Source organism: Myxocyprinus asiaticus, chromosome 46 (genome assembly GCF_019703515.2).
Source record: "Myxocyprinus asiaticus isolate MX2 ecotype Aquarium Trade chromosome 46, UBuf_Myxa_2, whole genome shotgun sequence".
Lineage (NCBI taxonomy): Eukaryota > Metazoa > Chordata > Actinopteri > Cypriniformes > Catostomidae > Myxocyprinus > Myxocyprinus asiaticus.
Window position 1 is genome coordinate 25,082,978 of NC_059389.1, and position 22,583 is coordinate 25,105,560.

The 22,583-nt window shown below is 39.4% G+C and overlaps 1 protein-coding gene across 1 annotated transcript in view; it reads left to right on the forward strand.

Moving 5' to 3' along the window:
- LOC127435661 (N-acetyl-beta-glucosaminyl-glycoprotein 4-beta-N-acetylgalactosaminyltransferase 1-like) overlaps positions 1-22,583 on the forward strand; it is a 217,485-nt gene that overhangs the window by 192,248 nt on the left and 2,654 nt on the right. Inside the window, exons 9-19 of the mRNA XM_051689294.1 lie at positions 2,107-2,173; positions 10,748-10,894; positions 12,032-12,141; positions 13,376-13,476; positions 14,099-14,172; positions 14,813-16,097; positions 16,353-16,711; positions 18,308-18,461; positions 18,706-18,778; positions 19,986-20,139; positions 20,269-20,395. Coding sequence (XP_051545254.1) covers positions 2,107-2,173; positions 10,748-10,894; positions 12,032-12,141; positions 13,376-13,476; positions 14,099-14,172; positions 14,813-16,097; positions 16,353-16,711; positions 18,308-18,461; positions 18,706-18,778; positions 19,986-20,139; positions 20,269-20,395 — 2,651 coding nt within the window. The remainder of the gene's footprint in view (positions 1-2,106; positions 2,174-10,747; positions 10,895-12,031; positions 12,142-13,375; positions 13,477-14,098; positions 14,173-14,812; positions 16,098-16,352; positions 16,712-18,307; positions 18,462-18,705; positions 18,779-19,985; positions 20,140-20,268; positions 20,396-22,583) is intronic.

Consider the following 22,583-nt stretch of genomic DNA (forward strand, 5'->3'; position numbering starts at 1 on the left):
CAATCATACACCGATGCAGCTCCATCAATCGGATGAGGAGGTTACTATCAGGGCTGTTTTGCATCCAACTCCCCCCCCACTCGGGTCGGAATGGACATCTAAATGTATCATAGTCCACTGCGACAACCAAGCCACCGTCTAGTGCATTAACAAAGGCAGATCCCGTTCACCTCAAGCCATTCCTTCTGTATCGCCACCGCAACCACAGCAGCTCACAAAGGCCTGCCTGAACACCAAATATGCTTACTGGTCCACTGGTCATCTGACGCATATCTCGGCTATATCCGTATCATCCATCTCCACATCAGAAAGGCACAACAAGCCCTCATCAGCTAATCACGCAACATTCATAATCAGAGTCAGGGGGACGCTTGCTTCATCCTCATCAATTCACTAGGCCAGCCCCACCATTTGGATGCTGCGGGCCCCCTCATCTCAAATCGTCGTAAGAGCCTGCCTTAAGCACTCAAGGGCTCTCCCGTTCGAATCGCAGTTGGGGTTCTCCCATTCGAATGCAGTGCAAGCTAACTCATGTTTATTTGTATCGTGGGCTCTCTCGTTCAAAATGCAGTGAGGACTCCCCCGTTTGAACGCAGTGAGGGTCCCCATTCAATCGCAGGTTGGGCTTGTTGCTCGATCAGCCACCAAGCCTCTTTCCTACGGGGTTCGCCTGTTCTCTGCACGGGCCCATCCCGTTGAACCAACCGTGTCTGGACTCTGCCTGACTGCGGGAGTGCCCCCTGTGTTCGTGTGTAACAATCCCTCCAGTGCAGAACAGCACCTGCAAGAGCTAATTTCCATGTGGCCGTAACTGCCACTGTCTTTTCAGTGCTTCAGCCTATTTTCATTATTAATTTCTACCTATCCCGCACCTCTCAGTTTCCTATCCCCCAAGCGGACCTTAGTGCGAGTCTGCCTCCACTAGCGGCTCCACTCATTCTAACATCTTTGGCACCTCTGCCCATCTCACACAGGGTTTAGCAAGCGCTCTCTCCACTCCCCCCCACTCCATTTGTAATTTCTGGTTCGTCTCTTTTTTGGGGGAATATGAGGCAGCGTAAAAAAAGTTTAATCTCTTCCTAAACATATCATTTCATACTACAAGGCTCCATACATAATGGTTCGCTGTCCCATTTCCTGACTTCTTTTATGGGGTATTCGAGCTTGGGTCAAGTCACGAGCCTCGAGCCCTTCGCCCAGGACAGCGAGCCAAACACGTTTACACTATCCTCAATGCAGGATTACATTAACTTGCGAACTACTGAAATGAAGTTTCATTAATAAGGTTCGAGAGGAGCAAGTTCATTTAATCTGACCAATCACACTGTCAGAGTAAGCATATATAAACTATCATATTTTAGCCAAATAAATGCATCGGGATGCCCATTATCCTATTTTAAAGCAGCAAAACAGTTGAGGGCGATCTCCTCCAAACATCCCATATTTCCCATTACATGGGATGTGTATTAACCCAACTAGCCTAACCCTAACTCATTACATGAACTATCTGAAAGAACTGACTCTCTAAAATGAATCAGAGTTCCCAAATTTAAATATAAGTGAATCTTTTATTTTAACCAGAAAGAACCAATTAGCTAAAATGACTTGGTTTCATTTTGTGATGCTACAGCACTACTCATTGGAAAATGTTGCTTGTTATTTGAAAAGCTACAATATTATGAAAATAGCTACTGTCATGCTACTGAAAAAGTAGCATCACTACTTTTCGTAAGTGACTCCCCAACACTGATCAATACCACACCAAGAAAACACCTGACACATTCAACTTTTCAGTCTTTTTTGTCATGGCCAAAAATTCCATTGAAGTTGACACGACTTCAGTCAGATCTTTGCCAATTTAATTGCAAAACTATATCTCTATGAACCTCAATTAGTGCACAGGAGCACTGTCATGCTGGAACAGACAAGGGCCCTCCCCAAATTGTTGCCACAAAGCACACAATTCTCTAGAATGTCATTGTTTGCCATAGCATTAAGATTTGTCTTCACTGGAACTTGTAATCAGATGGTCAGCAATTGTCCATTGGCCAATTGTATCTGAGGCTAAGACTAATCTTTCTCTAACTCTCCCTGTCTTTATTACAGTGGCGCCCTTTCCTGCCTGGACTCAAGTATGATGTCATCGATTCTGCCTACATCTCCTTGTACACAGGTAACCTTCCCTCCCCAACAAACTCCACCCATTTCAAAACTAACCAGCATTGACGAGCCATTGAAGTGCAACCTCTCTGTCATGGTTTGAGCAGTTTGATGATTTGACAGTTTGAACTTTAGCCTTTCACATTAATCTTTGATATGTGTCTTTGTCAAAGATCTCTCTGTTAACTATTTATGAAAGAGACAGTGTCTCTGTCTCTTTCGAGATCACTGAGAGCAAAGAAAACAGCTTTTTATGGAGCATTGAAATGGATGACAGAGTTCTCTGCTGCCAGAAGCGGTTTCTAGTCACTGGTCTTTGCGCAAGGAATATGTACACTCCATCCCAATGGACCTGGAATGACGTAGGACACACTTTTTACATGATTTCACTTAAAAGTTGTTTTCCGTGGCCTAAAGTGGGATGAAAGAAGACTTTTAATAGTGTCATTTTGAGTTCAATGCAAAATTTATGAGTTTAGTGCTCTTTATATGCTTTTAACACAATTGTTGTTATCAATGCCCCGAGGTGAAGCAAATTAAAAATGTGCTTAGTGCTGTTGTAACATAAGAGAAAAAGAAAGAGAGAAAGAAGAGCATCCGAAGCCAAAGCAATGATGCTGACCTTCACTGTAGCCTTTTGGAACTGTCTTTAGTACAAATGCCATCTTGTAACACCAGGGAGCTTGTTGGCTTTCACATGATTTGCAACACATTCCATTTCATACATTTATTTTGACTACTCCTCCAGAATTGCTTTGAAAAGAAAGTCACAAATGAGATTTCTTTAATATCTCAGTTGTTTCTCCTAGATAGCAATAAGATAAAATGGAGATCAAATTGAGACTTTTGCTTAAGTCTTTTGGTTCTCAGCTTTCTCTTGTGAGAAAAAAATAAGTAATCCCACGTATATCCTTCCGAGTTTCAGAATAAATCTCAACAGTGTCCAAACTAAGGGGCCTGGGTAGCTCAGCGAGTATTGATGCCGACTACCACCCCTGGAGTCTTGAGTTCGAATCCAGGGTGTGCTGAGTGACTCCAGCCAGGTCTCCTAAGCAACCAAATTGGCCCGGTTGCTAGGGAGGGTAGAGTCACATGAGGTAACCTCCTCGTGGTCACAATTAAGTGGTTTTTGCTCTCAATGGGCTCTCAAAAGTTGTGTGTGGATCACGGAGAGTAGCATGAGCTTCCACATGTTGTGAGTCTCCGTGGTGTCATGCACAACAAGCCATGTGATAAGATGCATGGATTGACAGTCTCAGAAGCGGAGGCAACTGAGACTTGTCCTCTACCACCCGGATTGAGGTGAGTAACCACGCCACCACAAGGACCTAGTAAGTAGTGGGAATTGGGCATTCCAAAATTGGGGAGAAAAGGGGATAAAAAAAATCAGTGTCCAAACTGTGCTCAGATTGGCCAAGATCCCAACATCTGCAATCAAAAGTCACCGATTTCAGTGTGAACTCAAATATTTCTAATCAAATTCTAAGATATGCTAGATTATGTTTCCGCATAAATTTTATAGGTCTAAGCTCCTAATTCATGTTAACAGTTGTCCCATCTGTGTCTATTTTCATTTCTCCTAAGACATTTTAACATAACTAAAATGAAATGAAACAGCGGACACCATTGAGTGTCCTGAGCTATGCAAGACTTCTGAGCAATGAACTTTTCCTCTGAGATACTCTATGCTGTTACTTATTTAATTCTAATTGTAACATCTAGTTCTTTAAAGGAAATAGTGATGGAAGCAAATGGTTGTGGGATACGTGTCTCTAGGGAACAGGGCCAGTGAAAGCCAAAGATCCAAAAGATTGAGAGATTTAAGATGAATGCCATACACAAAACAAAATTGACTTAAATTTTGGTCTGTTTCTCAAACAAAGATATTGTACAGCTTTAGAAGATGTTGCATACAAGTCATATGGACTATGTTTATGGTACTTTAATAGGGCTTTGTTTGTCCTTGGGGCTAAACAGTATCAATCACCATCTGCTTACATTTAATGGAAAAGAGCAGCTCAAAAACAAGAGTGAACTGTTCCTTTAAGCATAGTACTCTCTCTCTCTCTCTCTCTCTCTCTCTCTCTCTCTCTCTCTCTCTCTCTCTATATATATATATATATATATATATATATATATATATTATAAATTATTAGAATGGGCCACCACTATTCTAAATGCCACATTTGCAGGAATGAGCAATTTATAGTCTGAACACCCAAAGCTGCTGTAGCACTTAAAATAGCCCAGAGCCTAAATAGAAAGTTGTTGGTTTGTGCATTAGCAGTCTTATAATATTAAACATTTGAGTGTATTCCCTTTGCTTTGGTTCCTCTCTTTGTTTTGATTCAGCCACTGGTTTCTCTGACCTTCATGTGAACTTCCTTTGAACATAACACTACTTAAGCACTTCACAGCATTCATCTTTCACAAATTAAAGAGACGAGTGTGTGTGACAACAGCCGCCTCTGCAATCTCTCTTTACATGTTAGTAGTGGATGGCACCTGTTTGAAGCATACATCAAAGCATGTGTGTGTCATCTGCATGGAGGGGCTCTGCTGGTCATATTCGCTTGAAGGTTGGGACCATCGCTTGTCACAAAGACACATTATCTCTGATGTAAAGTGACCCAAATATTAATCAGGCATAGAGGCATATACTGTATTTGTCTGTCTGCCTGCCTGAGTGTCTGTCTGGCTCTTCATCTGTGTCTGTCTAGCTATCTAACTAGCTGTCTGTCTGTTTGTGTGTCTGTCTGTCTATCTAGCTGTATGTCTATCTAACTACCTAGCTGTCTTTCAGTCTGTTCCTTTTGTCTGTCCATCTGTATATCTGTCTGTCTATCCATCCGTCTGTCCTTCCATGTCTGTCTAGCTAGCTAGCTGTTTGTCTGCAGCAGCTAGCTGACTGCCAGTCTAGCTAGCTAGCTAGCTGTCTGATTGGCTAGATAGCTATCTGTCTAGCTAGCTGTCTATTTGCTACCTAGCTAGCTGTCTGTCTGTCTATCTATCCAGCTAGCTGTCTGTCTAGCTCATAAGCTGTTGTCTGTCTGTCTGTCTGTCTGTTTGGGTGGCTAGCTGTCTGTCTAGCTAGCTAGCTAACTGTCTGTCTATTTGGCTCAGACATGTTCACAAGTAGTGATGGGAAGTCCGATTCATTTTCGCTAACCGGTTCTTTCGGACAGTTCATTTCCATGAACCGATTCAAAAACTGATTCAGTGGTTCTTTTGTGTCATCACGTAATGACGTCACTACTATGTAATTCTAACATCCTGGATTTCATGCTCAAACATTTAAATAAATCCATATGTGAATGCATATTGCGGATAATTACCTTTTGTTCAGTTAAGTTATAATGGTGTTTATTGTCATTAGTGTTTCATTCTGTGATCCTGCATGTCAAATACAACTGACAAATATTGATTACATCTTGAATAAGTTTCCTACATTCAAGTTTTACACCTAAAGCACCCAATACATAGGCTCCACTGATGTACAAACACGGATATGTTCTATATGTCTAAGGCCCCGTTTCCAACTGGTATTAAGATGCGTTTCGGGTGATCTGATCACATGTGGTCAGCCCTAAATACAGGTTTAAACGGTGTCTAAAATGTTTGTGATCGGATCACAGAAACCACATATGAATGTGATCAAAAACGCATGTGTCCACACATTTGAGGTGTAAACGATAATCTGTCCTCTATGTGTCTTGGCAGCAGTTAAGTGCCACCCCTCACCTTTCAATCAACTGCTGGACTAAAACAAGAACTTAAACTTTGCCATTTATGAGCGACTTTAAAAGGAAATAACCGTTCGATCGGAAAATTCAAAAAGTGGATACACACAATCACTAGAGCTTCGCGGATCTTCCTTAGTGTGTCTGATATCAACACAGATGAAAAGCATGAACACCCGAAGCTCCTTTAATACAGGTAATACAATAAAATAATGGATATTTCTGCTTGACATGTTGCGTTTGTGCTTACATTAAATTTCAACTACATTGTGAAGAATCAGCGCACCATTTCTTTTTCGCGCTTTCTTTGTCTTTTCTGACTTTGTTGTGCTTTAAAATCATGCAGTAACACACCTGCACCCCGGAACCCCGGCACGAGTTGGAGCACGCGTCGTGGCCGACGGGACAGGATGCCCCTCAAGTGCCGAGGCCCAGGGAAGCCGGACCACTCGAGTGAAGCTCCACAGTGTTGTCAGATTATACTGCTTATTTGAAATATGTTCTTTTATCATAATCTTGGCCAACCGTTTTGGAGATTTTGGACTTTCCCCATTCAAGTAGATAGGAGCTGTACTTTCATACCACTTGTTTATGCCACATTCATGGCCTGACTTACCTTGAAAAAATACTTTGTTGAAAGAATCTGGAAATGCTGTACGTCTGGACCATTCTAATTCATTTGTTTTTGTTTACATTCTTGAAATGGTCTATAGCATACAGTATAAAGAGAATAAACTAGTCTTAATTAACTCACCAGAAACCATGATTCAGCTTTTAACAGTTTTAAATATAATCTAAGCAATATAAGCATGCAAAATAAACAATAGTAAAATTCATTTACATCTCTCGAGTGAAACGTTTTTGCATGTTTCAATATAAATGTTATTTAATAAAACTAGTCATAAGCATATTTCCAGTACGTCTTGTTTGTCATTAAAGAAACGTACAGTTCGCCCCAGGCTTGTTCATGTCCTCACCCTCGGTATACGCATGATCATAGTATCAGCAGCTCACTCATAAGACACAGTAATCCTTGGCAAACTTCTACAGTTATTTGGACTGGCTCATTCGGTTCTTTTTGAGATGACTGTCTGTATGTTTGAGTCATTCATATCTGTAGTTCTTTTAGTTAGACTTGACCAAAAAGTTGACTTTCAATTGTAGATGGTTTTATTTTTTTTGGAATGCCCAATTCCCACTACTTAGTAGGTGTTCGTGGTGGCGTGGTTACTCACCTCAATCTGGGTGGCGGAGGACAAGTCTCAGTTGCCTCCACTTCTGAGACAGTCAATCCATGCATCTTACCACGTGACTCATTGTGCATGACACTGCGGAGACTCCGCATGTGGAGGCTCATGCTACCATCCGCAATCCATGCACAACTTACCACGTGCCCCATTGAGAGCGAGAACCTCTAATCGCGACCAAGAGGAGGTTACCCCATGTGACTCTACCCTCCCTAGCAACCGGGCCAATTTGGTTGCTTAGGAGACCTGGTTGGAGTCACTCAGCACACTCTGGATTTGAACTCGCTACTCCAGGGGTGGTAGTCAGCTGAGCTACCTAGGCCCCCTCAATTGTAGGTTTGATTCCTTCATTTCAAACTGGTTCTTTAGTTCAATAACCGGTCTTGTAACTCGTCAGAGCCGCCTCCCTGTATGAGTCCAACTTGTTCATTTTGAACTCTTGTGTCAGGCTACTAGTTGTCTGAATTTAGTGTCGTTTTAGTATGTTGTTGCTGATAGATCATCTGAAGGTTCATAAATGTTTTAATCGGCTACTGCCATCTCAACACATAGCAAGTCCTCGGTAATCCTCAGCAAACTTCGACAGTCAGTGGGACTGGCTCATTTGGTTCTTCATTTGGGCAACACATTGGGGCGTGGCTACACATGTAGCTCCACCCATAACTTACTCTCATTGGCTTGGTCATCTTATATTGGTGTACAATTATAGGAGATGCGTTTTAAAATAGTGTAGCCCAATCATTTTTATTATAGTGCTGTGGCTCATAAGTGATATGAAATTGTGTTGTACCTCACGGTTCATTGACTGAGCAGCCTGTTGTTGTTTCAGTCGTGTTGAAAGCTGAGGGCAAAATTACTAATCCTACTATGGCGAAGATTCAACTCTAATGTGGTCGTAGTCAGTGTTTAAATAATTTGGAAAGATAATTTTGATTTTAGTGCTGTGACTCGTAAGTGACTTTGTGTTGTACCTCACGTGTCATTTTAAACAAATGTTTGAAGGACTGAGTCGCATGGACTGATGAACAAATTGTGTTGATGTGTCTGCTGTCACTCAGATCTGTAAATCAAAAAGTTGTGCAATTTCACAAAGCCTTCATTATAACGCATGGTTAGAGAAATGAATTAAATTCATTATAAAATAGGTTAATTTTTTAATATCACCATAGGGTGAAAATGAAAAAAGTGGATCAGTGTTGTTATTATATAAACATTTTAATTTATGACCCAACATATGGGTTATGAAAACCAACGCCAGTCAATAAATAGTCTGTTATAGCGGAAAATAAGGAATATTGCATGAGGCATACAGGCTATAACTGTTCATGCTGTACTGACGTACCGAGTTATGAGCACCAAACACAAACAACACATATACATGATTTTCAGTTGGCATCTGTATAAGAACATTTTCACATCAGTTTTAGCCTTTATAAATCCCGATTTGTTTCTCACTTTTAACGTAGGATAAATCCATGGAATTTAGGATTGAATATCACATACAAGTAAGCACTATAATCAAATGGTTTGGCTCAGCTATTCAGTATCTCTCAAACAATGATAACACACCAGCATTGACGACTACATCTCCTATCATGTATGTCTATGAAAGATGATCGAGCCAATGAGACTATGTTATGGGTGGGGCGACACATGTAGCTCCGCCCCATATGTAGCCCCACCTCATTCTGCAGGCTGCAGCCAGGTCCTTCTCGCCTGATCGGTTACTTGCTGAGAATCAAGTATATTCATTCAAGAATCGGACATCACTATTCGCAAGTCCCCGAGGTAGAGTCCAAATCAAGTCTCAAGTCTTTGAGGTGAAGTCCAAGTCAAGCCTTATTTTTTTTTTTTTTTGTGGGGGGGGGGGGGGGGGGGTAGTTCTTTATCTGCAGATGGTTAGTTTAATAAACCCTGTATATTTCAATTTTGAAATATTAAAACTGACTACTTAAGGGATTGCCTTTTTTGTTTATTTAAACTTAATAAGATTTTACTTAAATCATGGATTTTATTTTTATACAGTAAACAATTCATAAACTATCAACTAGTCAATACAGTTATTGTTACTATAGTAAATTCATGATAAAGGTGGTGATGTGTGAAAAGTCTGCTAATTTATGTCTGTGCAGGTCACAGTGTTTTCTTAGCATCAATGCTGTTTTGTCAGGTCATTTAATGTGGTTTAAAACTAGATGGATCACTGAGAGGTTTGCACCAGAGAATTATGTGCTGAATTCAAATGTTTCCATGACTCATGCCGTACTTCTCACTGGACCTCACAGCGCTGTAATTATTAGGTTGTGAGGTTGAGAGCTCGAGAGTGGTCCACGAGACACGAGAACGCACCTGCTCTGCGCTCACACTGCTTTGTCCATTTATCCGGGTAGCAAATAGTTGCGTTGGTGCATTTGCCGTTTGATATCGCTTAACAGAAAATGACAGTGCATAAACTGAGATATAGAGAGAGGTAGAGGCCAACTCTGTAGTAGCGCCGGCGGGAAAAACTGTCGCAAAATGACTTGTGTTTTTCACGAGACTATGATTTCGAGTCCAAGTCAAGTCAATTGTTTACAAGTCTGAGTCGTGTTTCCATCTCTGATTTGGCTAGCTAGCTGTCTGTCTGTCTATCTATCTAGATCTAGCTAGCTGTCTGTCTGTCTAGCTGTCTGTCTATCTAGCTAGCTGGATGTCTGTTCTCTTGCTAGCTATCTAGCTGTTTGTCATGCTATCCTGATAGCACACGTACATCACCCAGACGTCTATTTGATGTGTTCAGCTGGAAGACGTATTTTACGTTGTTTGTTCATCTGCAATACATCTATAAGACATATGTCAATAAGTATGTCTCAGATCTCAATAAGACATTCAGCATATGTCTTTGAATCATTTATGATTTAGATTGTTTGTAAATATGATCTTTTTTAGATGTTTAGCAGATTAGATTGTGATGCTTTCCAGATGAAAATATCTAAAACAGACATCTCTGAGATGTACAGAAAATGTGCTTTCTGACTAGCTAGCTTACTATCTAGCTAGCTAGCTAGCTGTCTGTTTGTCTGTCTATCTTGCTAGCTAGCTAGCTGTCTGTCCCTGTCTATCTAGCTAGCTAGCTGTCTATCTGTCTACCTAACTAGATGGCTGGGTGTCTGTACATCTTGCTAGCTAGATTGCTAGCTGTTTATCTAGCTAGGTAGCTGTCTGTCTGCCTGTCTGTCTAGCTAGCTGTATGTCTGTCTATCTAGCTAGCTGTCTGTCTAGCTAGCTAGCTTTCTGTCTGTCTATCTATGTACTTAGCTAGCTACCGGTCTAGCTAGCTGTCTCTCGGTGTAGCTAACTAGCTATCTGTCTGTCTGTCTAGCTAGCTAGCTAGCAATTTTTAGGGTGTTGCTGCTATGGGGTTGGTGTTTTTTTATTAAAATAGATTTAGAATCTCATATATTCAGTGTAGTATAAGACTTTTGGACAGCACTCTGTCACATTACAGAAATTGAATGGGTTGCGGATGCTGTTTCATATTGTCTTTTTAAACACTTATCTCTTCTGTAAACAATGATTTCTCACCTTCATCCATCATTATTCGTTCTTTCTTTGAGACAGATGAGAGCAGTTTGAAGATGAACCATGTGGATCACATTCCTCAGACACTGGCAAGCCACAGCCCCATCCCAGCAGAGATCCAGCCCCACAGCAGCCAACATGGCGCCGATATGCTGCAACCAGACCCCCGCGACACCTTCTTCAACAGTGAGCCTCTATGTGTCCCAACCGATCCCCTTTTCTAGACCTTTATTTGATTCGCTTCTCCATATCTTTCTACTAGGAATGGGAATCTAGTATAGGCATCTTACAATTCAATATAATTTAGATTCAGGGAGACACAATTTGATTCCAAAAGGATATTTAATGCATATCAGTTTTTCAGATTAGACAGAGAAAGACCATTCTGGTTGACCAACTTCACCTACTTAAGTTTTACTGGTCCACCAGCTAGACCAGCTTAAACTAGGCTGGGCTAGCATGGAAATTCATACTGATCTAGGCTGGTCTTTTCAGCAAGGTTGAAATTGTCTTTCTACCTTTTGTGTTTTGTATTCATGCCTCTGTGTGATGAATAATGTATGAAATAACTATTGTGCCTCTGGTAATATTTAACTGTCTCTGTGACAATTGTGATGCTCCTGTTCTACCTGCTCCGTACGGGACTCAAACCAGTGTCTCCGGCATGGGAGGCGGGTGTGCTAACAAGGAGGCTAAAGGCTCTAGCGTCAGTCACTAGTGCACCTCTTGAGGTCAAGAGAGTGAGGTTTTTACACATTGCACAGCTATCTATCAGCTGGCCACCGTTACACTCACCCCCCTAAACCTCACTCCCTTACCGGCCAAAGCACCATTGTGATGCTCCTGTTCTACCCGCTCCGTACGGGACTCAAAGCAGCGTCTCCGGCATGTGAGGCGGGTGTGCTAACAAGGAGGCTAAAGGCTACAACATTTAGCATCAGTCGCTAGTGTACCTCTTGATGTCAGGAGAGTGAGGTTTATACACATTGCACAGCTATCTATCAGCTGGCCACTGTTACACTCACCCCCCTAAACCTCACTCCCATCCCGGCCAATGCACCATTGTGACGCGCCTGTTCTACACGCTCCGTACGGGACTCGAACTGGCATCTCCGACATGGGAGGCGGGTGCGCTAACAAGGAGGCTAAAGGCTACAGCCTCTAGCGCACCTCTTGAGGTCAGGAGAGTGAGGTTTATACACATTGCACAGCTATCTATCAGCTGGCCACCATTACACAATACTCTGTTATCTCTCTCTCTCTCTCTCTCTCTCTCTCTCTCTCTCTCTCTCTCTCTCTCTCTCTCTCTCTCTCTCTCTGCAGTACCCATGATCGACCCTGCTAATCTTGAGAATGTGTTGCCTGCCTGTCTGTACTCGCCGACATATGTGGTCAAAGATTTCCCTATCGCCCGCTATCAAGGCCTGCAATTTGTGAGTTTAATAGAACTACATACCCACACACAAAGTACCAAATTAACACTATTAAGGCGCCAAATGTGAGTAAAAATAAGTATTGGCAAGTAAACACAAAGTAGTCACTCACCAATTGGCCGATATTTTTATTAAGAACTGCAACATTAGCCAGATTAATGGCCACATTGGAAGTATTTTTGGCCAGAATTTCTTTCTCAATTCACGCACATTAGCAGGTGTGGTAAAAAGTCAAATTTGGACCCTGACCACACATGTATGCACCTGTTTCGTTAAAGAGTTTGGAACAAAAGGCCTTTTAAGCAACAATTTACATGCACCTGTTGCCTTGTATCTTGACGCAGCAGTGCTCGAGTCTTAGAAATCCTGTGTGATTACTGCCCTCTTTTGGTTGAAGAATGTAATTACAGACTCACTGTAAATGTTGTGATTAGAGTGTTTAGAATAGTACACTAGTACCATGCAGCTTGTACTATATTTTGTGTGTATAGACAGAGTCGGCAAGTAGGCCCCGCCCACTCATGGGTGAAAGCAAAGCCCTAGATAGATTTAGGCTATTTTAACAACGAAAAACATGACCAAAAGCTGTTGTGTAGTTTAAAAAAAAAAGAAAAAGAAAACTTTATATATAAAACATTTTAACTTCTTTGTTAATTACTTATCATCAATGCTTTTACTTAATTATTTAATTATGATTAATGATTAATTAAATGTTTGTACACATAAAATAGCTCAATTTAAAGTGAAACCTGTGATATGGCTATCACAAGTTCAATGGAAGACCATTAATAATTTTAAAACCTCAGCGGACAATGCAAGTAGGCTTAAAATAGTAGGCCTACAAAAAAATAAAAATAAAAACACACAAAAAGAGGGAGGAAATAATGATGGGGAGGAAACATGAAATGAAATTTTATTAAACATGAATATTATATGCAGCATTAGACAATATAATAACAATTAGGCCTACAATCATAAGCAAATTTCCTAATCAGATCTTCTTAATAAGTAGTTTGTTTGGCAGTAAACTGTCAACAAAAGTGCTAATGCATTAAACGTGTGTAATGAGATCATATTATAACAATGTAGCATACTACTGTTTAAAATTTTTACCTTTTCAAACTATAAAAAATAGTATGTAGAATATTGTATAAGTATTCCATTCCGAATATACAGTGTGAACATACTCTCAAGGTATTAACTGGTTGTCTGGTACATTGTACATTGTCCACAGGTCTATCTTTCTTTTGTTTATCCCAATGACTTTACCCGCCTCACACACATGGAGAAAGAGAACAAGTGCTTCTACAGAGAGTCACCCATCTATCTGGAAAAGTAAGCTTTGGGTTTAAATTATGATGACGTTAATGCAGTCTAGTAAATGTGTTACACCTTACAAAGTGTTAATACTATATGTAATGTAATATAATGCTCACATAGGATTCATTTTAAGTAGAACGAACTAAAAATGCATGCTTGGCTATTATTTACAAATCTGATGTGTGACTGACAAGCAGAAAATTCTGATGCCTTTGAAGACATGAAACGGCAAAAACATTTAGCTTCTGTATGTTATGTATTTTTCAAGTGTAACTGAATAGTGAAAAGTAAATAATGTTGGACGGGACTCTATTGGTTCATATTATTGTTCCCATGTGACCTTGATTATATCAGCAGAAAAGGAAAGTGGTTACAGAGCTGCAGACAGTTATTACATTTTGTAGAAACATAATAAAAATTTTTTCAACAAAACAACAACAACATGCACTTATGAATCATGCGCAATAAGACCTGAAAAAAAGAAAAAAAAAACGTAATAATTGTCAAAATTTTGACCACCTAGTAGGTTTCTTTAAATTAAATTTAGCTAGAATTTAAGAGAGATTAACAGTAAACATGTTCTGTAGAACTCTCTCTCTCTCTCTCTCTCTCTCTCTCTCTCTCTTCTCTCTGATAGGTTTGGCTTCTATAAATACATGAAGATGGATGAGGAGGAAGATGACAGGCCATTCTTCTTCCCTAATCCTGATGGTGAGTTTGTGTGTACACTTAGCAATAATATAAAAGCTGTTGTTAAAAATGGTTCTAGGTAGGAGCAGTGTATATTTACAGCATATTCAACACAACCACTTTTCACTAATCTTTGCTGATCCAAAAGATTATATTGTATTGGACATTAAGTTTATTTCGCTGAACAAAGGAAAACCATTGACCTACAAGAAAAAAATTAGAACTTTCTTTGGTATCAGACAGATTTCATCCCCAGTGTAACTCAGTCCATAGGAATGCACTGTGTGTGACTAGTGGTAATAAACAGAATTACAAAAATATTGATTGTTTTCAGTCAGGTGTCACAAACACTTGTAGTCCATTGTTCAGTCGTGCCCCAAACTCATGCCATTGGTCGGACCAATGTTGGGCTGTTCAAACAGATTGCAATTCCGTTTGTTGCCACTAGTGAAACAGAAAATTACACACTGCAGCTTTAAAGTCTTGTTTACGGTGAATATTAGCTTTCGGTGTTATTGGCCTTTAAGTGGCACATTGATTAAAAGGACTATCCAAGGTCTGTCATGGACAGTTGTTAACTAGAAATGCCTCAATGTGACATTAGACCTGCACTTATGCAGTTGCCCTCATAGTGGTCAATGTGTGTGGTGTTTTGCTATAGATTTTCTTGAAGAAGAAGAAGGGGCAGACCCAGATGATGAAGCACAAGTAATTGGCACCCAGTCAGCAAAGTCTGCCAATACCAGCCAAACGAGTCACACCTTAAGCCCGTCCCATAAGCCAATTCCCACAGTGCTAGAGAGAAAAGAGATAGAGCCGGACAATCCAGCTCTGAGAAGAGAGCAAAGACACTTTTTCACGAGAAAAATACAGGTGGGCGGGACTCAGTCAAAAGAGATGGATAAAGATGCCCTGGATCGTCAGTCTAAGGTAGGGTTGCCAAAAAGTGAGAATGTCGTACAAGGCCGCTCTCTCAAATGGTTTCAAAGGGAACTACAGGACTTCAGAGAGGGTCGGATGGAAGAACGTTCCTCCAAAATAAGTCGGTCGGCCTTGCTGTTCCCGCAGAAATCCACCTTGGTGGCCTTCAACAGCCGTGCCAAGCAGATCCTAAGAAAATCCGCCCACACCATTCGTTCCCAAGGTAGCAATCATCGCCATGACAACAGCCACAACTTTGGCAACATCAACACCAAGAATGAGGAACGCAAGAATGAGGACAACAAGATCTATGTAACCAGACCTCGTCCTGCTAAGGAGAAACAAAGTCCCATTTTACGCCAACCTAGAGAGGTCTTCCCTGGAGTTTTCCTGTACCAGAATGGCAAAACCACCAAGCTGGTGAACCTTAGTGCCAAAACAAATCTCAGCAAAGGTGCTCTGTTGGCATCCCAGATATTTGCACGGCCTCCTCTACAGGAAAACAAAGTCGTTCCAGGAAGCTCCAACTTCAGCAAGCCAGCTGAAATTCATGCGCTCTCAAACAGAGCTGCAATGCCGAGCCGCTTTGATAGGATACGGGGCGTCTGGGAAAAACACCAGCATCCTTCAAGGGCCTTTACGACCCCTCGACCGCCTTCTGCCCCCACTCCTCCATCCTCAAACTCTTCCGAGAACGTCCTTTCGACTGAACCTCTCCGTGTCACTTCCTACTTGCACACCTCCGAGATCACAGAGTCCCAAAAACAGCGGCTGGAGACGGATCCAGAACCGGAAGAAGATGGCGGTGAGTACAACTATGAAGACGTGGAGCCCCGCCCTGGGTGGGCGGAGGAGGCCATTAATTGGCAAAGGACGTTTACCATCAACAGCATGGACTTTGAGACATTGCGCTCTGATTGGAACGATCTTCGATGCAACGTGTCAGGAAACTTGCAGTTATCTGAGAGCGAAGTGGTGGACGTGCTGGCGCAGTACATGGAGAAACTCAATGAACGCAATGGAGGGTAAGGATTGTTTGTTTGTGTTTGTACAATAGTAAGATATATCATTCCATGTGTTAAAAATTGATGGATAAACAGATGTTCACACTAGGGGTGTTACAGTTTAAATTATTCACAATCAATGAAATTAAATGAAACAGAGAATTACTCTTTAAAACCCTGTTTGGCCCTGTCACTCTTTCAAGTGATCATGCAATCACTTGCTCTGCCATTTAGTCATTCTCTCCCTCTCTTTCTCACATTCTCCCTCTTTTGCAGGATTTACACTCTCCTCCGCATAATAAACATAGAAAAGCGGTGTGATTCTGCACGTGGGAACCGCTACCTTATCGAGTTGGAGTTAATGGAGAGAGGTCGTAAAGTGGTCCGTCTGTCCGAGTACATCTACATGCTGTTGCACCGTGGCCAAGTTGAAGACAGCCTGGAGAATGTGGAAGGCGCCACCGCCTCGACCCTCTCTGCTCCTGTTGCTAGTCCACCAGCTCCCCCCTCTCGCATGCCTACTCGAGGGGTACATGCCACCCCACAGTGGGGCACAGTGTTTGCCAAACCCCTGCTCTGCCAGCCAGTGATGCTACAGTGGAAAAAAGATGTCATGGTGCATTTTGTGGTGCCAGGTAAGATGTCAGATCTGTCTGTCTATCTGTCTGTCTGTCTGTCTGTCTGTCTGTCTGTTTATCCGTCCATCTCTATCTATGTATCTACAGTGGCAAGAAAAAGAATGTGAACCCTTCGAAATTACCTGCATTTATGTATTAATTTGTCTTAAAATCTGGTTTGATCTTCATCTAAATTACAATAATGAACAAATGCAGTCTATTTTAACAAATAAAACACAAATTTGTGCATACTGTATTGAATATATAATTCAAACATTCACAGTGTAGGTTGGAAAATGTATATGAACCCCTAGGCTAATGACATCCAAAAAAAGCTACTTAGAGTCAGGATTTGGCAAACCTGGCATCCAATAAATAAATCGAGATAGGAGGTTTGGGTTACAACTGCTTTGACTTATAAGAAGGACTGAAATGTTTTGAGTTTGCTATTCACAAGAAGCATCTTCTGACGTAGACCATGCTTTGTGAAAAAGAGATCTCAGAAGACCTACGATCAAGAATTGTTGCTTTGCATGAAGCTGGAAAGGGTTACATAGTTATCTTGAAGAGTTTAGATATTCATCTGTCCACAGTTAGACAAACTGTCTATAAATGGAGATGATTTAGTACTGTGGCTACTCTCCCTAGAAGTGGCCGTCCAGCCAAGATCACTCAAAGGGCACATCACAGAATGCTCACTGAGGTAAAAAAAGAACCCTAGAGTGACAGCTAAAGATTTGAAGGAATCATTGGAACTGGTTAACATCTCTGTTCATTAATCTACTATATGGAAAACATTAAACATGCATGGTGTCCATGGCAGCACACCACGAAGGAAGCCGCTGCTTTCCAAAAAATCATTGCTGCCCGCCTGAAGTTTGCCAAAGACCACCTTGACACTCCACAACGCTACTGGGAAAATGTTTTGTGGACTCATGAAACTAAGGTTGAATTGTTTGGGAAGAACACGCAGAACTGCGTATGGCGTAAAAAGGGCAATTATTTTGAAATACATCTTGGGCTGAGGATGATCACCAGTACCTTATTAATTTTTTCCATTTTAGGTGGCTCAGAAATTCATTGAAAAGAGCAGTTTTTATTTGTTGTGGTGGTGGATTATATTTGTGTGGAAGATAGAAGAAAGTTTATTCCTTCACTGAAACCTCTGTACTGAAAAAGTCCAACTGTGTACTTGGAATCTATCATACTTTGCAGTAATGCATCTACAATTCTGATTTAATTTTCAAAAATTGAAAAGACCAACAAAATTTAATTTATAAAATTAAATTTATGCCATGGCTTTATAGGCCAATTGGAGACAACATGGAAGATGTCAACAGGTTTAATAAAATACATTAAAATCAATGCATAAATGAAAGATAAGGGTTATTTTAAGTGCAGCATTTTGACTTTATTGCAAGTCAGTTCAGTTCTAATCTCTGTGACTATAACACAAAAGGGCGATCATTTGTGTTTTACAAAAATCAGTTCTGATATGGCTGAAATAAATTATGCATGAATATTATATTATAATGATGTGTTTTTTTTTATATGTGTATATGTATAAAAATATATATATATATATATATATATATATATATATGTTTCCTATAGTGAAGAATCAGGCTCGTTGGGTTCAGCAGTTCATTTTCGATATGGAGTTTCTGCATCATGAGACCATGGACAACAACTTCAATATCATCATTGTGGACTTCCAGAGTGAAGACATGGATGTTGAACAGGCCCTTAGAGAAAGTTCAGTGCCAAGGTACACACACATATATAGTCACATACACCTTCATAATATGTTCAGCTAATATACAACATTATATTGATAGCCAATGTTATACTTTGTTGCTACTTAGCATATAAATGTTGAGGCGTTTTATTCACGTTTAATTTGTTTATTACTTCTTTGTTTATTTGGAAATGAATTATGATGTCTTTAATATCATTTGAATAAAATTCTTATCTGTTTTTTGGTTTTGTTTTTTGTTTTTTTGGTCACATAGATATGAATATTTGAGGAGGGAAGGAAACTTTGAACGTTCCGCTGGATTGCAAATTGGTGTGGACACCATAGAGGTAAAAATCTAAAGATGAAACTCTTATGTTACATACTCTTATATGTGACGTTTACACCATTCCGGACTCACTGTAATTATAAAGGATAATAGACCCTTTTCACAGACTGTGTTGACATGTTTCTGCCTTATTTAGCAGAGTAAATCTACCAAACCTTTTATATTTTCAATTTTTGTATTATTTACTTTAAATGTATAACATTATGATTTACCATGGAATTAGTTAAAAAAAAAAAAAATAGTTACCACAGCTGAGTTTCTAATACAGCTGCTGAGGGAGTGACAGTACATTTGACATCTCTCTTCTCACTGCTGTAATCCACCGCTCTTTTATTTTTTATCCTCTTGTAGAAAGTCGTGTACATTTAGAAATAAATACTTTTCCCTATGACAGTGTTATTTAGCTGTTTTTTTCCTTACAAATGTTTGACAAAGTGTGCAGGTCAGCCATCTCTTGGTAAAAGTGCACCTGTTACAAAAATGCAAGGCCCTTCGTGGGTTTGTTGTATTTTCATTGCCAAAATGCTAGTGTATTAAGAGAAATGCCTTCATCTCTGAAATAATTATACATTTCATAAAAAACAAACTGAGTATAAATTTAGCAGATGCTCCAGATTAAAATGAGCCAAAATACAATGTGAAACAATGCATTGATCTAAAAATAATCTAAACACTCTCTGGTTACAAAGCGGACCAGACACATCTGTTGTGGTCTGTGTTGATGCAACGCGTGGTTGCATTTTTGGAGAGATGAAAGTCAGGCTATGGTGTAGGTTCGACGCAGAATATACATCTGCCTTAAACATTTTATTAACTTGCCAAAGTCAATTTTTACTTGCATTTGGTGCTTGGCAGGTGTTAATTTTGGACCCTGTGTGAATGGTTTTAATTAGTCAGGAACTCATAATTACTGTAAGCATTAATGACACAGTTTCCCATACAGGGATTAGACTTTTAACCTTTATGTAAGACTGATTATCAGTGAATCACTCTTTATGGAGACATGTAGATTGATGTTTAAACCATTTTTAGGAATCCTCCTCATGTTAATGACTGTATAAATAAGACTGGTGATTCACAGCTGTTGCTATTTTGTGATTAAGAAACAACGATGGCATTAGACAATCAAAAGGCTTTTCACCAGTAATAGTTTTTGTACCACACCACTGCAGTGTGTAATTTTACAGTATGTTTTTGTACATTCACAGGACAGTCACAGTATTGTGTTTCTGTGTGACCTGCACATTCATTTCCCTCTGAACATTCTGGAGAGCATCAGGAAACACTGTGTGGAGGGTAAACTGGCCTTCGCTCCTATAGTCATGAGACTGGGCTGCGGCAGTTCACCACAAGAGCCTGATGGTAATACATACATGACTCACACACACCTCACTGCATCAGATTGGTTAAAACATCTTAAAAATATTTGGTAACACTTATGAAGCCTGTATATCTAAAAGTTCTATAAAACCCATATCTCTCTCTGTGTAGGTTACTGGGAGGTTAACGGCTTTGGTCTTTTTGGCATTTACAAGTCAGACTTTGACAAGATTGGTGGTATGAATACAGAAGAGTTTAAAGACCGCTGGGGAGGAGAAGACTGGGAGCTGCTTGACAGGTACAAGGATGTTACAGTTCTGCATGATTCATTTTACTGGATACTTGTGTTCATTTACAGATATGAGCAAAGGTCAGCATTATCAACAGTCGCTTACTGTTGACATCTCTCACCTGCAGTGCAAAAAATCTTTTCCTTATTTAGTATTTTTGTTTTGTTTTCCAGTAAAAATATCTAAATATTCTTAAAACAAGATATATTTACTTGACAAGCAAAATTTGGCATGAGATATTAAAGCTAAGGTATATAATTTCTTCGAAACTAGTGCAACTGAATGGAATTTTCAAAACATCTTTCTAAATACACCCCTTGTCTTCTGTTGTTCAAACAGTCAGATAGTCCAGAGTAACGTTGTTGGGATGGGTCTAAATGGGTCGCACAAAACAAACAGTCATTTTTATAGTGCCACAGAGACACAGTGTTTACAGTTTTTGAGAAAATTAACTTATGAATGGCTTACTTATAGTTGTCTCTGCATATTAAGATGGGATAGAAAAAGTATTTTAACACTGAAAAGGTCACATACTACAGCTTTAAGGACATTTTTAGAGAAATCTGACAAAATGTATTAAACTTTATGCTTAAAGTTTTCATTTTTAAAATTGTTTATTTTTCTTACACCATTGGCAAATTGTTTTTTTTTTTTTCTTGTTTTAAGCATAAACCTCACTAAATTTAGTTCTCTGAATTTCTCTGAAAACAAGACATAATATCTTATGCCAAATTGTTGCAAATAGGTAAAATAGCAATAGTGCAAATGGAGGATATCACAAGTAGGACAAATAAAAAAAAATTACAGTTTAAAATAAAAAGAAGTAAAAGAATAAAAATTTAAATAATTAAAAATAAAATATGAAATATTCAATTAATAAAATAAGGCAGAGACTATTTGCACCCTGGTGAAACATAGTAACATATACAACATTTACAATAATAATAATATAAAATATAATACTATTAATACTCTTTGCATTTGTTTTATTTTACTTTTGAGCAATTTTTTAAACTAGCACAAAAATATTTTTATGCGTGCAAATAATGCCTCCAAGAACATAACAGTGTAAGGGGCAATTTACACTGAACGTATGAATGAAATAAGTTTTTAGTTTAAAATGAAAAGAAGTAAAATAATAATAATAATAAAAAAAATTTTTTAAATGTATAATATTTAGAGATTTTAAGAGATAAAATCAATTATCAAATAAGGCACTATTTGCACCTCTGGGTAAATAGTAACATATACCAGTTAGATTTTGTCAAGTGACATTTACTATAATAATAATAATAATAATAATAATAATAATAATAAGGACTAATTAAGTGTGATTTAATTATGTGAATTATATTCAATTAATTGTTTTAACACAATTAATCATGCCCCTTAAAGGGATAGTTCACTCCAAAATGAAAATTCTCTTATCATTTACTCACCCTCATGCCATCCCAGATGTGTATTTCTTTCTTCTGCAGAACACAAACAAAGATTTTTAGATATTTCAGCTCTGTACGTCCATACAATGCAAGTGAATGGTGACCAGAACTTTGAAGGTCCAAAAAGCACATAAAGGCAGCATAAAAGTGATCCATAAGACTCCGGTGGTATAATATATGTCTTCTGAGGCCATGCAATCACTTTGGGTAAGAAACAGATCAATATTTCAATGCTTTTTTATCACAAATCTCCACTTTCACTTTCAGAATGTGGAAGTAAAAGTGGAGATTTAAAGTAAAAATTGACTTAAATATTGATTTGTTTCTCACCCAAACCTATCATATCGCTTCTGAAGATATAGATTTAACCACTGGAGTCTTATGGATTACTTTTATGCTGCCTTAATTAGATTTTTAGTGCTTGAAAGGTCTGGTCACCATTCACTTGTATTGTAAGGACCTACAGAGCTGAAATATTCATCTAAACATTTTTGTTTGTGTTCTGCAGAAGAAAGAAAGTTATACACATCTGGGATGGCATGAGGGTGAGTAAATGATGAGAGAATTTGTATTTTTGGGTGAACTATCCCTTTAAGTTCTGCAATACGCCTTGATATTTTTGCATTCCACAGTCAGCAGAGGGCAGCCTCAGCTTGGGCTGTACCTAGAACTCCTTGGGCTGCACAGGCAACACGTCTCTCAATCCAACAAGAGCAAGCAGCACAAAAGGAATACAGAGCCTTTCACAGATGATGCG